This window comes from Prionailurus viverrinus, chromosome C2, assembly GCF_022837055.1.
Source record: "Prionailurus viverrinus isolate Anna chromosome C2, UM_Priviv_1.0, whole genome shotgun sequence".
Classification (NCBI taxonomy): Eukaryota; Metazoa; Chordata; class Mammalia; order Carnivora; family Felidae; genus Prionailurus; species Prionailurus viverrinus.
Genome location: NC_062569.1, coordinates 25,833,380 through 25,857,199, shown reverse-complemented (window position 1 = coordinate 25,857,199; position 23,820 = coordinate 25,833,380). Strand labels below are relative to the sequence as shown.

General features: G+C 36.4%; 1 protein-coding gene across 10 annotated transcripts in view; it reads right to left on the bottom strand.

The window, feature by feature from the left end:
* The window catches only part of ANKRD28 (ankyrin repeat domain 28), a 200,723-nt gene that overhangs the window by 37,659 nt on the left and 139,244 nt on the right, over positions 1–23,820 (bottom strand). For all 10 annotated transcript variants that reach the window (XM_047876241.1, XM_047876249.1, XM_047876243.1 and 7 more), the window contains 9 exons: positions 23,573–23,773; positions 21,915–22,002; positions 16,293–16,435; positions 12,800–13,012; positions 6,135–6,213; positions 5,100–5,214; positions 3,516–3,598; positions 1,867–1,930; positions 355–423 (listed from right to left, as the gene is read on the bottom strand). In XM_047876241.1, the coding sequence (XP_047732197.1) occupies positions 355–423; positions 1,867–1,930; positions 3,516–3,598; positions 5,100–5,214; positions 6,135–6,213; positions 12,800–13,012; positions 16,293–16,435; positions 21,915–22,002; positions 23,573–23,773 (1,055 nt within the window). The remainder of the gene's footprint in view (positions 1–354; positions 424–1,866; positions 1,931–3,515; positions 3,599–5,099; positions 5,215–6,134; positions 6,214–12,799; positions 13,013–16,292; positions 16,436–21,914; positions 22,003–23,572; positions 23,774–23,820) is intronic.

Sequence of the window (23,820 nt, the reverse complement as noted above, 5' to 3'; positions counted from 1 at the left end):
ATGTATTACTGAGTTCTGGGTCTTATGAGTTTCTTGAAGGAACTCAGGCACCATGGGGGTTTACATTTTCATGGTATAAATATGGGAGGAGGAGGAATGATACCAAGATATACAGAGGTGCTCATAAGGTAGACCTGGTAGCCTGGGGCTGTGGCAGGGGCCCAAGTGGAAGACAACTGTGAGTAAAAATGAGTATTTAGAAGTTACTGACTTATTTGGGCTTCTCAATCGTGATCACAATGCAAATGATACTGAACTGTTCAGTTAACTCTCAGAAGCCAGTTAGAAGGTCAGGCTAATCATTAAGTAAATAACATTAATTACGTTCTATAGAGGAACTATATCACACCGTACCTCCCAAATTTGTCCTTTTTGTTGAAGTCTGCACCAGTATTCAGCAGAAGGTTTAGGCACTCCAAATTCCTAGATGGGAAAATACAGTTATAAGACTTAATTGTCAATAATTTTAAAATGAAATTGGTAGGTTTAAGTAAGTATCAAAGCATGCTTTCATTCAAGTGAAGGTAAAGTGAATAACATGATTTATATTTTATAAAAATTAAAACATTAAAATTCACCTTATCTAGAATTTTTAAAAGTTAGGTACACACATATTGATCAGCACGTTGATAGGAAATAACAAACGAATCACGTTTAACCTCTATTTAAAAGAAAGTTCACATTTGTAGTTTTCCTGAGAGTTTTTAGGAACCTTTAAAACAAACTTCAAACAACATGCTTTTAATGGAATGGTTTAAATTTAAGTGGTTTTTAATACCAAAATAAATGAAAATGGGCAAAAAAAAAAATTAAACCTGGTAACACAGATAACATTCCAAGATGCTTTCCTTATTTTCTCCTATACTATAATTGCTTAGATGTTTCCTTAGTTAAAATTACAGGGGAGTACATGTGTGGATATTTCTATAATTTCATTTTCAAAAACCAGAACATCAACTTACTACATTACAATAAAAACTGTGACTGCCAAGTGATCAGATACTCATGTTTTCTTTTGTCCCTCTCTGTGGAGGCAAGTAACATGGAAGCTAGGTTTTAACTGGAAGGTTCTTTGGTGACCTTGGAAGAACAAGAGGACCCAGTCATAATAGTTCACAATCCATCTCTGGAACTGAGACTGACCTAGTGGCAGGTTCAGCACACTTGTCATCTGAAACCACTGGGAATTATTAAGGAATTATTATCAGGAATAAAATTCTTATAAATGATGTTTTTGATAAACCATCATGAATTAAATGACTTATTATAGATTTAGGATCTAAACGATCAGAAACATTAGATTAGCAGCATGCTTCAGAGACCAAGAGTTTTAACTGAAGCTTGTTTATTCAAACCAACAGCTTATTTTCCCGGAGTAGTATTTAAAACTTTGTCCAAAATCTTTCAATCTCAAATTTTCTTCTTTCTATATATTAGCCCTGAGTAGAGGTAAGACATACACAAACCATCAACACTTTTTTCCCTAAAATTATGACCAAAAACCCCCAAATACTTTCCCAAAGAACACTAATATTACTCAAAACATCTCTAAATGTTTTGCTGGCTCTCATTTGAAGACATATATTCTTTTCACTTATCCAGAAATAATTTTTCTCTGATAGAAAGCAATAGTTCCTTTTACAGTTTCACTCCATCTCTCCCAATCACAATTTATGACTCAGGTGGAAGATTAAAAAAAAAGCATTTTCTACTATTCTGGACTTTTCTTCTCCCAAACCACTCTTATTACAGTTTGTTTTCTATTTTGAGGCAGCTCAGAACTAATAAAGAGAAACAAAGAGAAGAGAAAAAACTGGCACGACCAACTACCTTCTCCTTTAAAAAGTAAAAATTTTGTTAACATACCCTCCAGCTGCAGCTGCATGTAGACAGGTCCTGCCAAAATCATCTGGGGTATCTATGTCAAATCCTGTAAAAATGGATATATCTTATATAGTATCATAGATATGTTACTTCATACTAAAGTTCTAAGTCAAGAAATGTCAAGTATCATATACACCACAATCTCAAACAAAACTGAATTACAAATAGGCACAAAATTATTGAAAATAGCTTAATAATGTCTAATACTACCAAAACATGCCTCTAGAGGACTGGGAGTTTTAGGACAAGTGCTGGCATACTTGTTTAAAAGCCATAGGATACAATGCTTAGTTGGTTGAGCATCCAATACTTGATTTAGGCTCAGGTCATGATCTCATAGCTCATGATATTGAGCCTCAGGTCAGGCTCTGTGCTGACAGCGTAGAGCCTGCTTGGGATTCTCTCTCTCTCAAAATAAATAAACACTAAAAAAAAGCGCCACAGGATACAATGGAATATTCTTCAACAATAAAACAACAACAACAACAAAGTACTGACACATGTTATAATATGGATGATCCTTGAGAACATTTGGCTAAGTGAAAGAAAAGACCACATCTTGGGTGACCATTTCTATGAACTATCCAGAACAGGCAAATTTATAGAGACGGAATGTAATGATTGCTTAGGGAGAGGCAGGAGGAAATGGGGACTGACTGCTAACAGGAGGATGAGAATGTTCTAAAACCGACTCTAGTGATGGTCACACATCTCTGCGACTATACCAACAAACACTGAACTATATACTTTAAATGGGTGAAATGTATGTTCTGTGAACTATCTCTTAGTAAAGTTGTTTCTAAAAGAAGCCATAGGTGCTCTGCTATCTGTGGACTATTTCTAACACTGAGGAGAAATTTTAGACTTCTCTTTCATAGATAAATGGGTTTGTGAATACTTGTGGAAATACACAAACTTTTAAAGACTTAAAGTAGAATTAACTTAAAAAATTACTAAGAAAAAAGAAGTGTTGTCTCACACAAAATGTTGTCACTGAAACTTTCCCGTAATTCTTTCGGTAATCCTGAGTATTAACATACAAAATATGTTCAACTTCAACACTCTGAGAAACAGACTATCCTTTAAAATCAATGAAATCATATATATTCAGTAATTCTATGCATTTAATAAGGATCATAGTTTTGTAATATTTATAGAAAGCTATAGACCCTGTTTTGTTTCAAAAGGACTATGATTATGGTATTTTAACACAGTAATTAGATATGGTATAAATAATTTCACAAACCTGGGAGATATTATAGAATGGCTATCAGCTCCTAAAAAAGGAGCATGCAAATGAAGATACTCTGTTTCTAGGCATAAAGGGACAATACTACCATCCAAAGAACAGAAACTGCTCTAGAAATATTCTACAACCCATTCCTCCACTAACAGAAAGAAGGAAATCCCTGAAAGATAAAACCTTTCCCAGATCTGAAGAGAAAATTGAATGTTAAAATTAAAGAACCCAACATCTTCTAAGAGGACTTAATAAATGATTCACATCTGGACATATCTATAAGTAATTTTGGGAAAGCAGGATAAAGAGATTAAATTTTGGGGGATTTCGTGGAGACAAAAAAAAAAAAAAAAAAAAAAAAAGAGAATCAGTCTGCAATGGTTCCACTTACCAGAAGAAAGAAGTTTCCTGCAGCAATCTGAAAAACCACTTAAAGCTGCCAAATGGAGGGGGAACATTCCATGTATGCCACGCCTAAAATAAGTAGGACAGTAACCTCAATACAAGAGTAATACAGTCATTTAAATAAGTGACAAAGAAACTAGCTACAGTGAAAAGATAATGAGTCCAAACTTTTACACTTTGAAGAGCAATGTGGCAAAAGGCTAAAGGTGACTGCAGCTTATTTATTATCTAGCAATTTTCCTCCAGGAGTAGGATATTTCAGCCAGGGCATTATTGTCCTGATGAACTTTGTTGGATGTGGGGGGGTGGAGGGTGGGGTGGCGGCTATCCTGTGCGTGCAGGATGTTCAGCAGTGCCCCTGGGCTCTACCCACAGCAGATGCCAGTAACATCCTTCTACCAAATTATGACAACCAAAAATGTCTCCGGACATGGGCCTAGGGTGTGAAATTCAATCCCCCTGCCTCACTCTTATTGAGAATCATTATCACAACACAAAACGTTCAAGAATGTTCACTGTAGTGGGGCGCCTGGGTGGCGCAGTCGGTTAAGCGTCCGACTTCAGCCAGGTCACGATCTCGCGGTCCGCGAGTTCGAGCCCCGCGTCAGGCTCTGGGCTGATGGCTCAGAGCCTGGAGCCTGTTTCCGATTCTGTGTCTCCTTCTCTCTCTGCCCCTCCCCCGTTCATGCTCTGTCTCTCTCTGTCCCAAAAATAAATAAACGTTGAAAAAAAAAATTTTTTTTAAAAAGAATGTTCACTGTAGTAATTGTTGTAGCAATAAAAAATAGGAAGCAACTTATGTTAGCAAATAAGTCGAATGAATAAACTGAATTCTTTATAAATAATTACATTTTATAAAATGAATGAACTAGAGGTATTTGTAGAAATGTGAAGAAAAAGCCTGAATTTTATCTACGTGGCTAAATCAAAAAAGTTGCAAAAAGTGTACAGTGGCATCACAGTTACAGAAAGTTTACAAGGAGGTTTAAAACATGTTAATGAATATATATAAATGTAATAAAATGTAATAAAAATATAAAGGCACACAAAGGAATGATAAACATCAACTTCAGTAGGATATTTACTTTTGCAGAACATGCAAGAGAATCCATCTTTCTAACAACATCTTTTATAGAAACTTTTATAAAACAGACAAAGCGAGCTGTTCCCACCAAATGAGGGGGCAAAAGACCTACAGGTAGTAGTATTTGGATGAAAAGGAAAAGCATTCAGCATATAAACATTTTTAGGTCTTTTATTTACATTTAGATTACAAATAATTAGATCAAAACAATGAAGAGCTCTAACCAAAACTGCTTATTATTCATAATCTAGAATGAACTGGGGTAAAAAAAAAAACATAAAAATACACTATGCTGCCTTACCAAATGAAATCATACTAAACATCTATTCTAGCACATCATCAACACAAAGGGGAAAAAGCTCAAGCAATGAATACCATAGTGGGCACAAAATCCACACTTCTACTTGAAATATCTAGAAAACTACAATTCACTGCCATCTGTGTTTCCCAGTCATCACAGCTATCAACGCTGTGTTAAGTACTTACTTTGCAGTGTCAGCACCACTTGTAATAAGAGTGTTGATTAGCAGCTCATGGCCGTACCTTGCTGCTATGTGCAAAGGGGTGTTTCCATTCTTATCCTCACAGTCGATTACAGCTCCTGCAATAAATAGCATACCATCAGATAGTGGACTAATATTAAGTCGTATCTGTTATTACGTGGAAAGTAACATAAAACACTATTCAAGCATAAACTAATGAATATAGAGATCTAACTAGAGTTCATTCATAGGACATTTATTGGTCCAGGCACTGCAGTTATAGACCTTACACTTAAAACAATTTTGTAAACTAAGCATACGTTTTTGACATTTTAAAATGACAAAAGGGTTCTGGGGTCCAGTAAGTTTGGAAACCACTATATTAAAACAAAAGTAAACATATTTCTTTAGAGCAAGACGTCAGAGCTTTAATGTGCAAACTCCATGTGTCATCAAGATTGCAAGCAATGCTTCAGGAATTATTTGATCATGAAACTACTACTTTTTCTTTGCAGAACCGTAACAGCTATTATTTTGAGCACTACTAACAGTTGCTTGGAACACGGCTTGGCAAACACTAAAGTAATGTACTGAAGAGTTTTTATTTAAAGGTTTAGCTTGGCTAGTGCTACTTCAAATGCAAAAGAATATAAATTCAGAAAATAAATGAAAATCCTAAAAATAGTTCAAAACATTCAAAGGGGGAAAAAAGATACATGCAACAGAGTTTTGTTAACGTGTAATACAAACTGCGATGGAAAGGCAAAGTCTTCTATTCAGCAATGCTTCAAAAAAGCCCACACTAACTGCTGGAGAAATTACATTTATAATTCAGGGGAAACAAAATGAAAATAAATGAAAAACAAATTGTGAAAGATACATATACATGGCATTTTGTACTCTTTATTATTTGATTTTCATAAGATCTGAAATCAAATATTAAAAATATATAGACTGTTACAACAATTCCACAATACCATTCATTTTGTGGATGTTTTTACTACATGTAAGAAAAAAAACAAACAGAAATACTTTTTACCACTCTGGATAATGGTTTGTGATCTGGAGAATCTACCGTGGAGGGCAGTCATGTGCAGTGGGGTTTTCCCATCCTTGCTCTGAAATAATCAAATAAAAGAGATTTAAAATTATTATTACATCTGTCATATGTAATCCTTAGTTTTATTCTGAATGTCCTCTCACATCTTTATTTTATAAAACTATTACTCAAACATTAAGTTTAGTTCAAGCTTATGGAGGCAGAACAGTTCAAGATGTTCAAAATTAGGAACTTTTAATTAATTAATTTTTAAACATTTATTAAAAAAATTTTTTTAAATGTTTATTTGTTTTTGAGACAGAGAGAGACGGAGCATGAACAGGGGAGGGTCAGAGAGAGAGGGAGATACAGAATCCAAGGCAGGCTCCAGGCTCTGAGCTGTCAGCACAGAGCCTGAGGCAGGGCTTGAACTCACGGATGGTGAGATCATGACCTGAGCTGAAGTTGGACGCTTAACTGACTGAGCCACCCAAGTGCCCCTAAACATTTATTTTTGAGAGAGAGCATGTGCACATGAGCGAGCATGTGCAACACGGGGGAGGGACAGAGATGGGGACAGAAGATCTGAAGTGGGCTCTGCACCAACAGAGAGAGACCAACGTGGGGCTCGAACTCCTGAACCATGAAATTATGACCTGACCCAAAGTCAGATGCTCAACTGACTGAGCCATCTAGGTGCCCCAAGAATTTTTTTTTTTTAAAGTACAGATATTATAAAGCACAAATATACAAAAAACCCTCAATACCTACCATTTATAAAAAGCTATGCATGGTAAATATGGTATAATCTTAATATCTTTCCTATTTCATAGGTGGGTAAACTGAAGCACAAGGATGTTAAATGATTCAACCAAGGTCACATAATCAGTAGTGGTACAGCTAGGATGTGTTTCCCACATTTCAAAAATTCACATTGCTACAATTCTTTCATTCTAAGAAATGCTAAATCCCTCCTCAATAAAGAAAAAAATGAATATCTGAATTAACTCCACCACTATAATTCATTTAGAACACTTTATTAATTTGTTCATAATTATTGATAATAAATAGCTTTTTTCTCAAATGTCTTAAATTAATCAGATTGGCTGTGCATGTATGTATTTAATATTCAAGTTCTAAAATTCGAAAGGACTTTGTCAAAACATGCAATATGACTGTTACAAAGGAAAGAAAAATTTTGCAATTCCTAATCCCTCAGCAATACTCAGCATACCTTCTGTGTATGTATGTATGTTTATATATATATATATATTTTTTTCTTCCAAACTGAAATGTGGCAAGTGCCCAAAGTTTACAATAAAACTGTATAATGCAGATCTCCTTAAGAAATGCTCCTGTCATAATAATGGAGTGTTAGACGAACTTCATAATTACTTATATATATTTGATTCCATAATTTTATATTAATTTTTTCAAGCAAACAAGCCATCCAATTGGCAATTTATCTCAAAGAACTTTCAAACCTTTGCAGGCAGTGTGTGCACAGGAGGGAAAACAAAACAAAACAAGCAAGCAAACAAGGTAGGCTCTGGAGTCACAATGACCTGTGCTGAATCCCAGTTCTCCAGTTACCACATCAAGATTTAGGAGAAATTGCCTACCGTCTTGAGCCTTCACTTCTCGACTGACAGTGGACACAAATTACCTCTACCTCATAGGTCTGTGGTACAGAATAAATAGAATAATCTTTGTAAAACACCCATAAACATACCAGTGTCTGTTATGTTTGGTGTTTTTATCAATGTACCAGTTGTTATTCTTTCAACCAGAAAAGAACAAAACAAAAAGTACAAAAGCATTTTAATAAAGGGATTCTAGTTTGTAGTATCTTTTCAAAATGTTCCCTATATAACATATCTTGATTTTTTAAAGTTTCTTTACTTTGAGAGAGAGAGACAGAGTGCGCGAGCAGGGGAGGGACAGAGAGAGAGGGAGAGAGTGAATCCCAAGCAGGCTCCGTGCTGTCAGCACAAGCTTGATGCAGAGCTTGATCTTACAACTGGGAGGATCAGGACCTGAGCCCAAATCAAGAGTTGGATGCTTAACTAAGCCACCTAAGCACCCCAACATATCTTAATTTTGTAATGTTAATTTTTACCTATAGACAGACATGTTTTAACAAAAGAAAAAAAGTAAAAAAAAAAACAAACTAAACTGTAATATATATTTTGAGTGCATAAAATGATGAACTTTGAAATATAGCTAACATTTACATAAATAGTAAGCACTATGTTCCAGGCAGTTTTATTTTTTATTTTTATTTATTTTTAATCTTTATTTATTTTTGAGAGTGAGAGCAGGAAAGGGACAGAGAGAGAGGGAGACACAGAATCTGAAACAGGCTCCAGGCTCTGAGCTGTCAGCACAGAGCCCGATGTGGGGCTCAAACTCACAAAGCAAGAGATCATGACCTGAGCCTAAGTCCAGCACTTAACCAACTGAGCCATCCAGACGCCCCTGTTTCAGGCAGTTTTAAAATATTTCATATACATTAGTCATTTACTTCTCAAAACCCTATGAGTTACATACTACTGACCTGATTTTATAGCCCATGGGGTTAAGAAATGTAACAAGGTCTCATAGCTAGTATGCAGTCCTTTACTATATACTATAAGGCTATAGGTGGCACTGGATTAACATTTTTACTTTCTATATACTTACTGATTATAAAAAGTATTCCAAATATACTAAGAAAAAAATTCAGATTACCAACTGAAAAGTCCACCATAAGCCATGTTAGGAAGGGGGAGGGCACATTTATTTCCCTCTGAATTGGGGAGACAATGGGTAAATTTCTTTTTTAAGTCACCTTAACTAATTTGAGAATCAAATTAGGAGTTTTAAACAAAAAATAAAGATCTACCAACATTCTAAGAGTTGGTTGCACAGGTGACCATAAACAGCAACAATAATAAGTAAGCCACACATACTACTTCCTAGATTTAAGTTTTAAATAAAGTATTTGGGTATTTTATCTGACCAATATTTATTCTTAAGAATAAGGTTAAGTGGGAAGATACACATTTCAGTGATACAACCAACACAGTAGGGCTCATGTAAAGCAAGGTAAAAAAAAAAAAACAGACCTATATTGCTTTTTAAACTCCATTCACTTTATCTCTATGCAGTACTTTGAAAGACAGCCGATTTAAAAACTTATAAATGAATAACTGAATAATTTCAAGCCTAAATTCACATTCCAATTTCTAGTCATCCACAAGTTGATCAGGGACAGAAACACCAAAATGGAGAAAGAGATGACTTGATACAGAGAATATGAGGGCTACACCAAGTAGAACCTTTTATAATGTAAGGCAAGTGTCAAAGCCTTATTAGCTTCTTAATCAAGCAACAATTTGATAGGCACTATATTTGGCAATGATAGGAAACACAGGTGTCTGGAATGAAGATATATTCTTGAATGAATATACATTCTTATTGGTTGAAAGCATATAGCTATCAATAATTTTTATATAATTTCAGATCTGGAAGGTACCTTAGAAGTCATTAACAACATGGGAATTGTGTTCCAATGGAACTTAGCTAGAAGATAGCTGCACAATCGCATTTAAATGGGATGTCGTACATCCCTACGTAAGATTAAGGCAACTTTTATGAAATCTATTTCTTTTTATCTTTTTTAACTTTTATTTATTTATTTTGGGGGGGAGGGACAGAGAGAGGGAGAGAGGGAATCCCAAGCAGGCTCTGTGCTGTCAGTGTGCAGCCCCATGCGGGTTTGATCACATGAACCGTGAGATCATGACCTGAGCCAAAACCAAGAGTCAGATACTGAACTGACTGAGCCACCCAGGTGCCCCTATGAAATCTATTTCTAAACCAACATCATAGGTTGTTGCCTTAAAATCTACTTAACCACCACATCTCAATTGCTTTGCTAAAAAATTCCCTTGTGGTGTATAAAATCCACCATTGGTTTTTTTTCTAAATCAATAAAGAGGTAGCTTCAAATAGGACCACTGGTCTAAGCATTACACTAAGTGAGCCTCATGTAGGACTAATTCTCATTTCTATATTTCAAAAGAAAACAGAGTTAAAACAAATCACAAATAGAGTTAAAACAAGAGTCAGCTACATAGGCAATGACATATGAATCAAGTGATCTATCATCAAATTATATTCAATATTCATGTCTAAATGGCATTGTATAAATAAAAGGCCTAATTTTTACCCCTTAAAGACAGCACAACAGAAACTAAAACATGTGTCACAGCTAATGATATAGGTAAGCCATGATCCTTAATATTTCACACACAAAAGATAATTCAACTATAGTCACTTGATCATAAACAGATCTCACAGAGACTAAAAATATTTGGTTGTGGGGCGCCTGGGTGGCTCAGTCAGTTAAGCATCCGACTTAGGCTCAAGGTCATGATCTCACAGTTTGAGCCCCACTTCGGGCCCTGTGCTGACAGCCCAGAGCCTGGAACCTGCTTCGGATTCTGTGTCTCCCTCTCTCTCTGCCCCTCCCTCACTTGTGCGCAAGCACGTGTGTGCGCGCGCGCTCTCTCTCTCAAAAATAAACAAACATTAAAAAAATTAAAAAAAAATCAGTTGTGATCTTTTGAGGAATGTTAAGACCTAATCTGTATTAAAAAATATTACTAGGCTTTTGAGGAAACAATTAACAAATTTCTTTCCTTCACAAATGTTTAAATATTGTTCTGGTCCCCAATTATCCAAACAGCAGGAATTCTTCAAACCAAAACAAGGAGTTCAAATTTATTATCAAAAATTTTTAGCAATTTTTTAGATGATTAAAAAAAACTTTAGTATGTAATATGACTGAGAACTGGAAACTTGAAACATATATCAGGTATTTTAAATTTAAGCATATAGGGGGCGCCTGGGTGGCTCAGTCAGTTAAGCATCTGACTCTTGACTTGGGCTCAGGTCACGATCTCCAGGTTCATGAGTTCGAGCCCCATGTCCGGCTCTGTGCTGACAGCACGGAGCCTGCTTGGGATTCTCTCTCTCCCTCTTTCCCGGCCCCTCCCCTGCTTGCTCTCTCTCAAAAAATAGAAAAATAAACATTTAAAAAATAAAAATAAAAAAATAAACCTAAGCATATATATAACAGGAGTTCTTTATGATACCTTATATCATATCTTTTCCTTCCTTAAGTATAGTACGCATAAATTTTGTCCTGTAGCTGAGAGGGTAATTTATAGAGCAAAGACCTAATTATATATGGACTTGCTGCTATTGCAGCTGCCAGACAGGAAGTCAGTGGCATCACTAAAGGCTTATCTAAAGTTAAGAGACGTAAGAAAATGGATTCTTTTCTCTACCAGTCTGAAGGACACTGGCTCATCATACCCACAAAAGATGAAATCTTAAGAACTTAAAGTTCTGAAAAACACATTTTAAGGTTCAATGTTTTCACTAATCTGAAACAGTTCAATTTTTTTTTGTGCTTTTCTTTTCTTCATAACACAAGATATGGACTGGCAAATACTCAAATAATGAACTGATGAATTAACACAGAATCAATGAGAATATCTTGGAAAAATCAAAATGATGATTACACATTATAAAGTAGTGATGTTCAAAACTGTGGCTGCATGTGGCTTCTCATAGAATTATATACTGACAGTACATTTATCGGGGCTCCAGAATTCTCACGTATTTCAAAATTCAAATGCTCATTCCTAAAAGTAACTGTAACCAAAAAACAAAAAACCAGCTATTCCTTACATGTAACACATTGATACTGGTCTTTCAATTTTTATAAAATTGACAAAAAAAATTGAAAACAGAAATGTTGAAAGATTACTGTGAACACCCATATACATAGCACCTAAATTCTATCACTAATATTCTACTATAAGCGCATCGTCATATACCAGCGTGTCCACCCTGCCATCCACCCAATTATTTCATGTTTTTCAAAAGTCGCAGATATGTCTAAATAGGTTGGTATGCATATCATTAATTAGGGTTCAACATCAGCTTGGTGTGTTACCTCCTAAGGGAAAATTTATAAGCATTGAAGCACATAAATCTTAAATGTATTATTTCATGAGTTTTGACAAATGCTTATTTATATAATATAAAGCCTGTCAAAATATAGAATATTATCATCACCCCAGAAAGTTCTTCTATGTCCCTTTTTCATCAATCCCTCCTCACAGGGGCAACTGTTTTATTTCCACTACAGAATCTGGAACCCAATATAGATGGAATTTCATCTGTTCTAGAACTTCCTATAAATGGGAATAATATGTATAGTCTTGTGTAAGGCTTTGACTCAGCATATTTTTTTTAATGTTTATTTATTTTTGACAGAGAGAGAGAAACAGAGCATGAGCAGGGGAAGGGCAGAGAGACAGGGAGACAAGAATCCGAAGCGGGCTCCAGGCTCTGAGCTGTCAGCACAGAGTCTGATGTGGGGCTGGAACTCACAAACTGTGAGATCATGACCTGAGACGAAGTCAGACGCTCAACCAACTGAGCCACCCAGGCGCTCTGACTCAGCATAATATTTTTAAGATTCACTTGTGATCTTTTGTCTATCAGTATTTTGCTCCTTTTTATTGCTGAATGGTATTTGTTATCGATATTGTTTTAAACACCCAACTCCTAAATACTATAGTATGGATTCTGATTTTATTTCATACCTTCATATTGACATCAGCCCCATTGCCTACTAGAAGCTCTAAACACAACGCTCCATGTGTTGATGCAGCAGCAAAGTGCAAAGGAGTAAATCCTTTTTCATTCTTTTGATTTACATTAGCACCACAGTCTATAAGTTCATTCACTACAACATCTTGTCCATTATAGCAGGCTACATGAAGAGGTGTATTTCCATAGGCATTTGGTTCATTCATCTATTGGAAGAAAAAAAATCTCAATGTTATGAAGCAGTCTTGCTTCTTGCTTCAAGAATGAAGGTTATTTTAGCACTGTTGTGGTTGCAATCAAATTATTAAAGTGAGAAACAAGGATAAATACACAGATAAGGTTTATAATCATAAAGTTCTTTTAAAATAATGAATATTCACAAAAGCATTTTGGTGTGAAATAGGTTTTGTACATTCAAGGAATATAAGTTATACATACAATGTCTGCTTCATGACAAAATTCAATGATTTCGAGAGAGAGATTTTAGGAAAACGAAAACTAAACGTATTTCTAAAAGCTTTCAAAGTAAGGTACAGTTGTAAGAGTTAAATCTAAGAATCATGACAAATTAATGCAAACTGAAAATTCTGAGATATACTGAATAACATGCATATTTTCAATCTTTTCACTTGAAGTTGTTAATGAAGATTAAGATTTTAAACAATGAGTGGCATCTTTTTCTACTTCATTTTTGCAACAAAGTTGGAGTCTAGATATTTTCCAGCCTTACATGTTGACGCTGTAATAAAATGAATGTGTTCAAACGAATATGCTCAATGTTGAGAAGTAATTCTTGCAGCTCAAGTTTCTTTTTCATTTTGTTTCTAATAAAATAGGTGAATGCTTTATAGTTTTTTTTCATTTTTTTTGTTTTTTAGAGACAGAAAGCATGTGAGATAGAAAGCATGTGAGTGGGGGAGAAGGGCAGAGGGAGAGAGTAAGAATCTTAAGCAGGCTCCACACTCAGCCCAGAGCCTGATGGAGGCTTAATCCCATGACCCTGGGATCATGACTTGAGCTGAAATCAAGAGTTGGATGCTCAACCAACTGAGCCACCCAGGTGCCTCTATATGGCTTTTGTGTAAAGAACCAGACCTTTGTCCAAAGAGATATCTGGCCTTTGCCCTTGTCTTCTGGGAGGGTTAGGGTTAGGGTGGGAGCTGGCTACACTGGATCTTAGAATAGGATTGGCCACAGTCAATAGTGTAAGGGCAGGATCTGACCATGCCACATAAACCAACTGTGTCATTTGAGGAGAAGGGGGAGCTTTGGCGCTCTCTGTTATCAGTGGACTTGGAGACTGAAATCAACCATGTGGGTAATTGATCAATCAACCAATCAATCACACTTACGTAATGGAGCCCCAATAAAATCTCTGAAAACAAAGCTACGGTGAGCTTTCCCGGTTGGCAAATACCATGAGCATATTCTCATATATTGATGCTAGGAGAGTAGGGAGTCCTAACTTCATCAGGAGAGAACAATGGAAGCTTTGTGTTTAGAATACTCCTGGGCCCAGCCCTATGTGTCTGTTCCTTTGGCTGATCTTAATTTGTATCTTTTTGTGTAATAAACCATGGGTATAATAGTTTTCAGTAAATTTTTTGAATCCTAGTGAATTATCAAACCCGAAGGTAGTTCTGGGCAACACTCCAAACTTGTAGTTGGTTGGAAGTAAGCGTGGTCTTGTGTGGAGACTGTGCCCTCTAACTTTGAAGTTGGCCCCAACTTACCACAACTCTATTTTACATTTTCTTTTCTGAAATCTCTGGGAACAGAAACTGAAGGAAGTGAAAAAGGAACACTTAACTTTGGTCAAAGTACCTAGATTTCATCACCAAAAGCTAAGACACATGGAATAGATTCCCCTCAGTCTCCAGAACTTTGAGAGATTGAATCTGTTGTTTTAAGTCCCTTACTTTATGGTAAATTGTTATGGCAGCCCTGGGAAACTAATAAATTACGCAATTGGAGGCCACATGTCACTAAACAGCTCTAAGTCTGACCACTTATTTTGAAGAATGCTCTGTCACCATGGTTTACAAATGTTATTTTACTGTCAATAAAAGAAATTTTAAAAACTGCACTAGAATGGATGTGAAACAGAGCTATAGAACTGCTGAGCTGAAATAAAACTTCTATCTGTTCATACTCTACAGGACCCTACTTAACAACATTAGGATTTTTGCAACTTCTCACAATCCTGACACATTTAGTAACTATTTGCTTGCTTCAGGCAGTGTTTCATATAATCCTTAAATTGAGTCTATTCAGCTCCACAATTCTGCCTTGCATTCTTTGTCCAACCAGACTACCATTTACATTTTATTGTTTTTATAATTGATCTAAAACACCTCCCTCTGAGGCAAACCATAAGACCCTCTTAAATACTGAGAACAAACTGAGGGTTGATGGGGGAGAGGGGAAAGTGGGTGATGGGCATTGAGGAGGGCACCTGTTGGGATGAGCACTGGGTGTTGTATGGAAACCAATTTGACAATAAATTATATTCAATATTAAAAAAATAAATTTTATGTGAAACTAAAAAAAATAATAATAAAAAAAATAAAACACCTCCCTCTGGCAGAGCCTAACCCTCTCTCTCCTTCTAATTTGTTCTTTAAAAAAAAAAAAACTGTTTTCAAGAGAGAAAGAGCTTGAACAGGGGAGGGGCAGAGAGAGGCTGGGGACAGAGGATCTGAAGCAGGCTCCACAATGACAGCAACAAGCCCAACATGGGGCTTGAATTCACAAAACGTGAGATCATGACCTGACCCAAAGTCAGATGCTCAACCAACTGAGCCACCCAGGTGCTCCCTTCTAATTTGCTCTTTTTAATCTATTTTGAACAATCAGATGAGTTTGTCAAAGCTGTACCTAAAATAAATATAGTAAGAGAGGTATATAAGCACAAGTGCTTAAAGGATGGCCTGTGAAAGTGACAGGCATTCTTAGCTATCTCAATTCAGAAATCAAATACATTCTGATAAAGCAGCAACCCTCCTAACCAAACAGATTTATACAGTAAGGAACACTTATAGTTGATGGGCAAGAAGCCTTGAGTTTTCCTGCCTAGCTCTTGCCATTATTTTGTAATGTGAACTGCTACAGTCATTTAATGGGAATACTAGACTAACTACTAAGCAAGTAAGACTAACAGTAGAAACCCAGCCATTTAGGAAAAATAATCCAGGTGTGTCTGATCTGCTCATTTCCATGGCTAAAATGGAGCTACAGGGCTTGAAATATGAAGCAGAAAAACCTGCATCGTCCATTCCCCTTTGGAATGTACTTTACCTCTTAATATACTTTGACTAATCAGATATTAGTGCACGATTATTATGTAAAGAACTATAAATATCTAATTAAAAGACAAATATTATTGTATAAAATTATCTTTTAAGTTTGAAATAAATTCTGCCAACGAGGTAATCACAAACATATAAAATGCCTCCTTCATTTATACTGCTCAATCTATATACCTACATCAACTCCAAGATCCAGAAGGTACTTGACCACGCTGATCATTCCACTAGAGGCTGCTGCATGAAGAGGTGTATAAGACTTCTTATCCTTGCATGTCACTTCAGCTCCATGTGCCACAAGTAATTTCACTACTTCGATGTGACCTGAAAATGTGTTTAAGAGAAAAAAATAAAAGCAGAGGAGCATATGGAAAATATGAAATATAATCGTGGGTATCTTTTAAAAAAAGGTAAAAATGCAAATTAATAAATAATGCATAAGTCACCAGTAAATCAAGTTATAACCAGAGAAAGGATGGAAGAAAAAGAAGTATTCAGATAATTTCAATAAATCTTGACAGCGGTAAGTAATTGAAAACTATTGTATTTAGTATTTTATCCGGTGACAACCTTACAATCTATAACCCTCCGTTTGTCTAGATCTTGATTTCAAGGTTGTTTTAACACATTCGAGTTTTTTTTTTTTTAATGTTATTTACTTTTGTGTGTGTGTGTGTGCGAGAGAGAGAAAGAGAGAGAGAGAGAGCGAGCGAGCGCAAGCGGACGAGAGGCAGAGAGAGGGAGACACAGAATCCAAAGCAGGCTCCAGGCTCCAAGCTGTCAGCACAGAGCCTAATTTGGGGCTAAAACCCACGAATCATGAGATCATAACCTGAACCGAAGTCGGTCACTTAACCAACTAAGCCACCCAGGCACCCCAACACATTCAAGTTTTGAAGTTAGCTTTTTATGTCTGATATAACACATAAGTTTATGTTTCTCTGCCTTAGTGGAATCTTACACTTGAAAATCTGGGAGTGACATGGGCTTGTTTCTTTAAAATGTTACTCTTTAGAACATGTGGTTAAAGACTTCTTCTCCCCTATTACTTCCACCAGATGTCTTTAATCAACTTAGTTTGTTATTCACCTTTGTATCAATTAGGATAGGCTAGGTTATGTGTGCTGTGGTTAAAAATCAGTTCCCAAATCTCAGTGGTGTTTTATTTCTCATCATCACCATGATTGCTCGGCCAGAGGACTCTGCTCAGTCACTCAAGGACCCAGGTTCATATAGCTGACACCACCTTGCATGTGGCCAGCCAGTACCAAAAGGAGGAATAGACTTGAATCAGCAATTAACTGCTCTGGTCCAGAGGTGATGCTGCTATCAATTCACTAGTCAGAACTAGTACCAGGCCCCACCATACCATACAAGGAGGCCAGGAAGGGGGACATGTATCCAGAAAGAAGGAGAACCACTATTCTCTTTTTATATCTCCTTGGTCTTTATCAGGTTAGATTATACAGTGCTTTTTCCTCCTCCCATAATGCTTCCCATCCTTGTGCCTTTGTTCATGGGATTCCTTCATTGCATGGAATGTTCTGCTTGGATGTCTCTTTCCAAGGATTGTTACTAACCCTTGAAGGCCCACATCAGTTCCCATCTTCCCTGATCAACCCCGTTATCTCTCTTCCCTAGAAGCCTTATAAGCCAAAAGCACTACATACCTGTAAATACTATCTAATAAGTATATAATACCTTCTGATGGTTCTTAAACTTGAATCATTATTTATTTAATTGCCTCTAATTACTTTTATGTATTAGCTTCCCAAATATATATTTTCAAAGGCAAAGGTATATTCCACAGGGCTGAGAACAATGTTATAAACAAATAGGCACTCAAATATTTGTTAAATAAATTGTTCATGACACCATTTTTTTATATCCCTTCATAGGGAATGAATATGTAAAGTTAATAACTATAAAAATGAGGCTTTCAAGCATAGGCCCCTCTTCCTTGACAAAATTAGGCCAGGTTATAAGATGCACAAAGAATCAAGTAGATTTAATTGTTTATATGTAAATTACCAACTAAAGTGGATACTTTCAGCTATTTTTGCCCCATCTCAATAAGAAATCTCTACCATATTTTTAGGAAAAAAACCAAAGGAATATCTATCAAATCATTAGGTGCCAAATCAAATGTAATTATCACATAAGAGTATCACCTGGCCCAAAGATCACTCACTACACATTACCTTCTGATCTATGGCTCTAGAAAGATAGCTACTTGCATTTATTGTAACGTGTGAAAATCAGTACCTAGAAGCCTCACACATAAACATAGCTTTTCAACTGGGCAAATGCATATTATTCACTAATACACCAAAAAGAAACAAAGTTCTCTTGATGTTTAAGACTAAAAGGCTCATAATACTAACATACTAGAAAAACTGTTCAAAACCAAAACATCATTCATATAAATGGCACAGAACGTATTAATTGTGCATATAAACTAGTAGATGCCAGGAAGTATGAACTTCTCCTAACATCAATAAAACTGGAAAAGGGGCTACGCATAGGCAAATTTACAATTTTAAAACTGACAAATACTTATTTAAGCACATTTCAGAAATATGGATAAATTCCTTTAACTGAACCACTGAAAATATGAAAAAAAGGGGCCTCTCCACAGCCAGTTTGAGGGTGACTTATTTAAAAGAAAAAAGGGAATTGGGGCGCCTGGGTGGCTCAGTTGGTTAAGCGTCCGACTTCAGCCAGGTCACGATCTCGCGGTCCGTGAGTTCGAGCCCCGCATCGGGCTCTGGGCTGATGGCTCGGAGCCTGGAACCTGCTTCCGATTCTGTGTCTCCCTCTCTCTCTGCCCCTCCCCCATTCATGCTCTGTCTCTCTCTGTCTCAAAAAAATAAATAAACGTTAAAAAAAATTAAATTAAATTAAATTAAAAAAAGAAAAAAGGGAATAAAGTTCCAGAATGAAATAAATGATATTTGTTCTACCTACATTGTGGCCCTGGCCAGAACAAGTACGTGTCCTCCCTGTCAATTTATAGACTTATGCTACCAGGAAGACTAGATTTCATGTAATTTGTCTAGGTGTAGTTTTAGAAAATGGCATTCTTTGGACATGTATAGTATACATGATTTTACTTGAAAAATTCCCTGAATTTTTCTTTTGTTCATGACTGTGTAAAAATAAGGAAAATGAACTGTGATCAGAAATTTGTAAGTCTTTATGAAAAGGAAAGGAAGGAGAAAAAAATACTATTTCATATTCATTCAAATTATGCACTGCTTTAAGAAGAAATTCGGGAATGAGTTGCTAATCAAGGTAATTAATATTTATTCAGTACTTTCTATGTCAAAGTCATCATGGTAAGGTGATTTGAGGTAGAACTTGGCTGAATATTGCTAAAAGTACTGAAAGCAACAGAAAAGATGAGTGTATAAAAGGGATATCAATGGAGGTTCACAGTCAGAGTGAACATAGGGTAGGGAGGGGGATATGATGAACTCTGAACTCTTCGGGGATAGAGATATTGTTGCCAAACACTGACACATAATTCAGTAACAGCATAGGGATAAATGGTAGAGCCTAAGAGAAGAGTAAGGGGAACTTCAACCAGGGGATAGAAGTCCAGGGCAAATAAGAAGTTTGTGAGAAATAAATTATAAGAAGACTACATGTAATTTTAATGTCTCTTTCACAAATACTGACAGATTCTCTGAATATAACCCTAGTAGGGCCAAAGACCTGGACACCGGGCTTGTCTATTAGACCAGTCAATAGCTCCCTACTTTTACATGTTTAGCTCTCTTTAATCCTGAATGCTTAGAACAGCTGAACAGTTTTAGAAACTATGTGTCAACATTCTTCTTCTTCCATGCTGAAAGAGATAGGGAAAGGAGAATTATAAATCCCTGAATGTTTATACTCAAAAATTAAATGAGGCCCAAGAAACACAGAATACCTTTTTTAATCCACAACTGGCCTGAAAAGTGACATTCAGTGCACCAAAGAAAACAAAGCTATCAAAGGAGGGCTCCTGAGATATACACACCCAGCTATTCTGGGAGCTCAATTAGAGGCAACCCACAAAATCTGCTGGCCTTCAATTTCATGAAAACAACTGCTTAGTTAAGTCTTAATTCTTTGGAGGTAAGAGGCCTGATGAATTCTGCTTCATGTTTAAACCCTTTAACATAAGGTGTACCAAATCATTCAGAATAGATGCTCTAAAACTATCTGAAAGGATAAGCTACAGAAGAATATTCAGAAAAGTCCCCAAGACTTAAAATATGAAAAATATACAGGCTGTGAGGAAGGGACTTCCAGATGCTACAGGAGACGGGCTTCTGGATGTTTTACTTTCAAGTTACAGAAGAAAATTGCCCATGATATAACTAGAGGCATGAATCTCTGGTGTGAGAGAAATACCAGAAGCCCAAATGTTCAGCATCTGGCTTTCAAAACAGGGACATCTGACAAGGATATTAACCTTCAAGAACCTTCATTTTTGATCATTCCTTATACTCACACTAAAGGTCAGACTTGCAATTCACTATGGATTCTGCTGCTTTTGGTTTTTTCTACTACAGGCAAAAAATGCTGGACCTTGGGGTTATCTACACAACTGGTTTGAGCTCATTTATTTTCTTCCAGTGTCATATTTTACAATTTTATATAGTTTTAAAAATTAATAATCTTCCATCAAATCTTCCTTTGATTTTTTATTTTTATGTCAGAAACAGGAAAAGACAAAACCAAGAGCAGGGAGTCCTGAGGATAAGCTATGCCTATAAGAAGGGTGGCTAGCTAAATGTCTTTGTAATTAGGTAGTATGCATGGCAAATCAGGGAATGACTCTAGTATTACACATAAGGTGTCAATCCATATGTGATTTTTCTTAAGCCAGAGGAGCCAAAATAGCAGAAGGAGAATTATAACCTTTGGCAGGGAAGAGAAAAAATTCTGAGGCTCCATCGCTACAAAGGGAGGAAGAGTTCTTTCAGTTTTATTTTGAGAAACTTGAAAAATGAATGTCTATATCCAGCTCTTCCTCCCAGAGGTACAACCCCAGCCTTGTAGGACTTGCAAGGTTCGTGGCAGGTTGTACTTCCTCCATACTTAGAGATTTACTTCCACCTGCATGGTTTTAGCACCCACAAGCCTGTTCTTTTGTGCACTTAAAAATATCTTGAGGTAGGCTCAAGATCTGCCTGCACTCTAGCTGTCCAAGTCACCTTAAGAACCAATTAATGTTTCTGTTAGTACTCTGGTTGCCTGGTTTTGGGTAGTCTACCCCAAGACTGTTTTCCCACGAGCTCTGTCAGGTTGTGGGGTGCGATTTTGCAAATCCCAAGATTTTTCAAGAACATATACATGTCACAGCAGAAAAGCCTACACTCTAAGCCTTAGTTTCTTTCTGTGAAATTACTGTTGTAGAAATCAAACACGATGTTGCCTATTCAACCCAGTGGCCCAAAATAATAGGCTTCTTAAAGCATCTTCATAACTTCTATCTTAATATTCCCATGAAAACAAGGATGGATATAAGAATGGGCTTCTAGTAAACCACCAACTAAGATTATGCTTCCCAGACTTGTGTCTAGGATGTCTCTCCCTTTAAAAGTAAACAGAATTATTTTCAAACAGCTTTAAGAAAACTGGACCTGAAATGTCCCCCACTACCAGGCTGGGTCCACTTGGGCAGCAAATTTAGATATAGTGTAACTTCTCACTATCCTTAAAAACAGATGTTATACCAAATGCAAGAACTAAAATGTACAAATTTTCCTGAATACATAATGTCAAAAAATGAAACTTAAAACATACATACCCATATATGCTGCCCAATGAATTGCCCGTCTATCTTTCTTGTCAAAAGCATTAATATTGGCACCTCTAGACAAGAGTAGTTTGACCATCTGTAATAAGAATAAACACAGTTTCATCAAAATTCAGAAGAAGAACTGTTCATGAATATCCCTTATGATGACTACTCATCTCAATCTCTGTGGCACTGAATTTCTGTGTTGTAGACTAAACAGTGAAGACCCTTTAACATAATTCAATAAATAATAGGACAAAATATGAAAAAAAGATTTACAATGCACGTTATTGAAGTCAGGCATCAGTATCTTTTAAAGATGCCCTTTTGTGTCCTGTCCTGGTATTTTATGAACAAAGAAGTACAAATATGGGAAGTCTAAAGGTGGAATATTTAACAACAGGTTTTATTTCTTTTAATAGCCCAAAGTGCTGTTAAGATGTAAAGTGCATTCTTATCCCAGAAATGTCTTAAATTTAATTCAAACACAAACGTAGTATCTATAATACGGTTAGATCCAAAGGTCACTGGGTAGTCTACTTACCTCATGATGTAGTACCTCATAGATTTCTATTCTGTCTAACCATATTTATGATAAGTTTCCCCACAGGAAAGGGCATTCCATGTTCCAAAAAAGGGGACGTATCTTGTGACCTTAACTGCAGTGAAGGCAAGGATTCTTTATGTTGCAAAAACAGAGGAACAGTGAAAACAACACTGCAGCCACTAGCACTCAGGCATGGAATCTTGGGAATGTCACTTTATCTCTGAGTTTCTGTGTCTGCAACAAAAATGAAGGATGGGCAAGCTGGCCTCAAAGGTTTTTTTGTTACTCTGTATTCCCTTCTTTACTAAGTCTTTTATGTACACATAAACCTTACTCTTTACCATGACAATATCTAACATGAAGCAATGATTGTTGTAGAAGATAACTAAATACTGGGGTGCCTGGGTGGCTCAGTCAGCTAAGTGTCCACCTTCAGCTCACATCATGACCTCATGGTTCGTGAGTTCAAGCCCTGCGTCGGGTTCTGTGCTGACAGCTTGGAGCCTGAGCCTGCTTCATATTCTGTGTCTCCCTCTCTCTCTGCCCCTTCCCTGTTTGTGCTTACTCTCTCTCTCTCTCTCTCTCTCTCTCAAAAAAGAAAAAAAGAGAAAGAAAAGAAAAATAAATATTAATTTTCTTAAATTATTTCCTTTCATGGTCTGTTATCAAAGAATTCTTGACTAAACATTGATAATAAATGATAAGAAAATATTTTCTAATCTCTGTTTTCCTTTTTTACTATCTTTCTGGGAGCAAAATGAAACTGCTCTATCTTTCTGGATTATTTTTTCCACAATGCCAGAACATACTTTTCACATTGTGTTTAGCTGGCAGTGCTCTCCTTCATCTTCTGTTGTCCTTTGACCATGAAATTCAAGTGTATAGGGCTATATCTGATACATAAACTTCAAAATTTGAGAATGTTGTATCACAAATTTTATCATGAAAAGAAGTCGAGGGTTTGCTAAAGGCAAAATTAGACAAAAATGAGCAAGACGGATATTTCTGTTTGCTACTACCATGGATTGAGTGGCTAAAAAGGGCAAGTTCATTAATAATTAGACTGGTGAGTGGGAGGATGATGGGAGAGAGAATCACTGTCTAACTGAACACTACCTACCTCACCATGTCCACTAAAAGCTGCATGATGTAATGCGGTCCTCCCCGCTCGATCAGACACGTTTACATTACTTAGAAGAGGTACCAAAGCTTCAGCACACTTTACAGCTTTATTAGCAGCAGCGATGTGTAAAGGGGTTTGCCAATTTTTGTCTCGAGCATTAACATCTGCAGAATGCTTCAAAAGTACCTGCACTGCTTCCTAAAACATATGAAGGTAAAAGTTACAAAAGACAAATGAGTTAACAG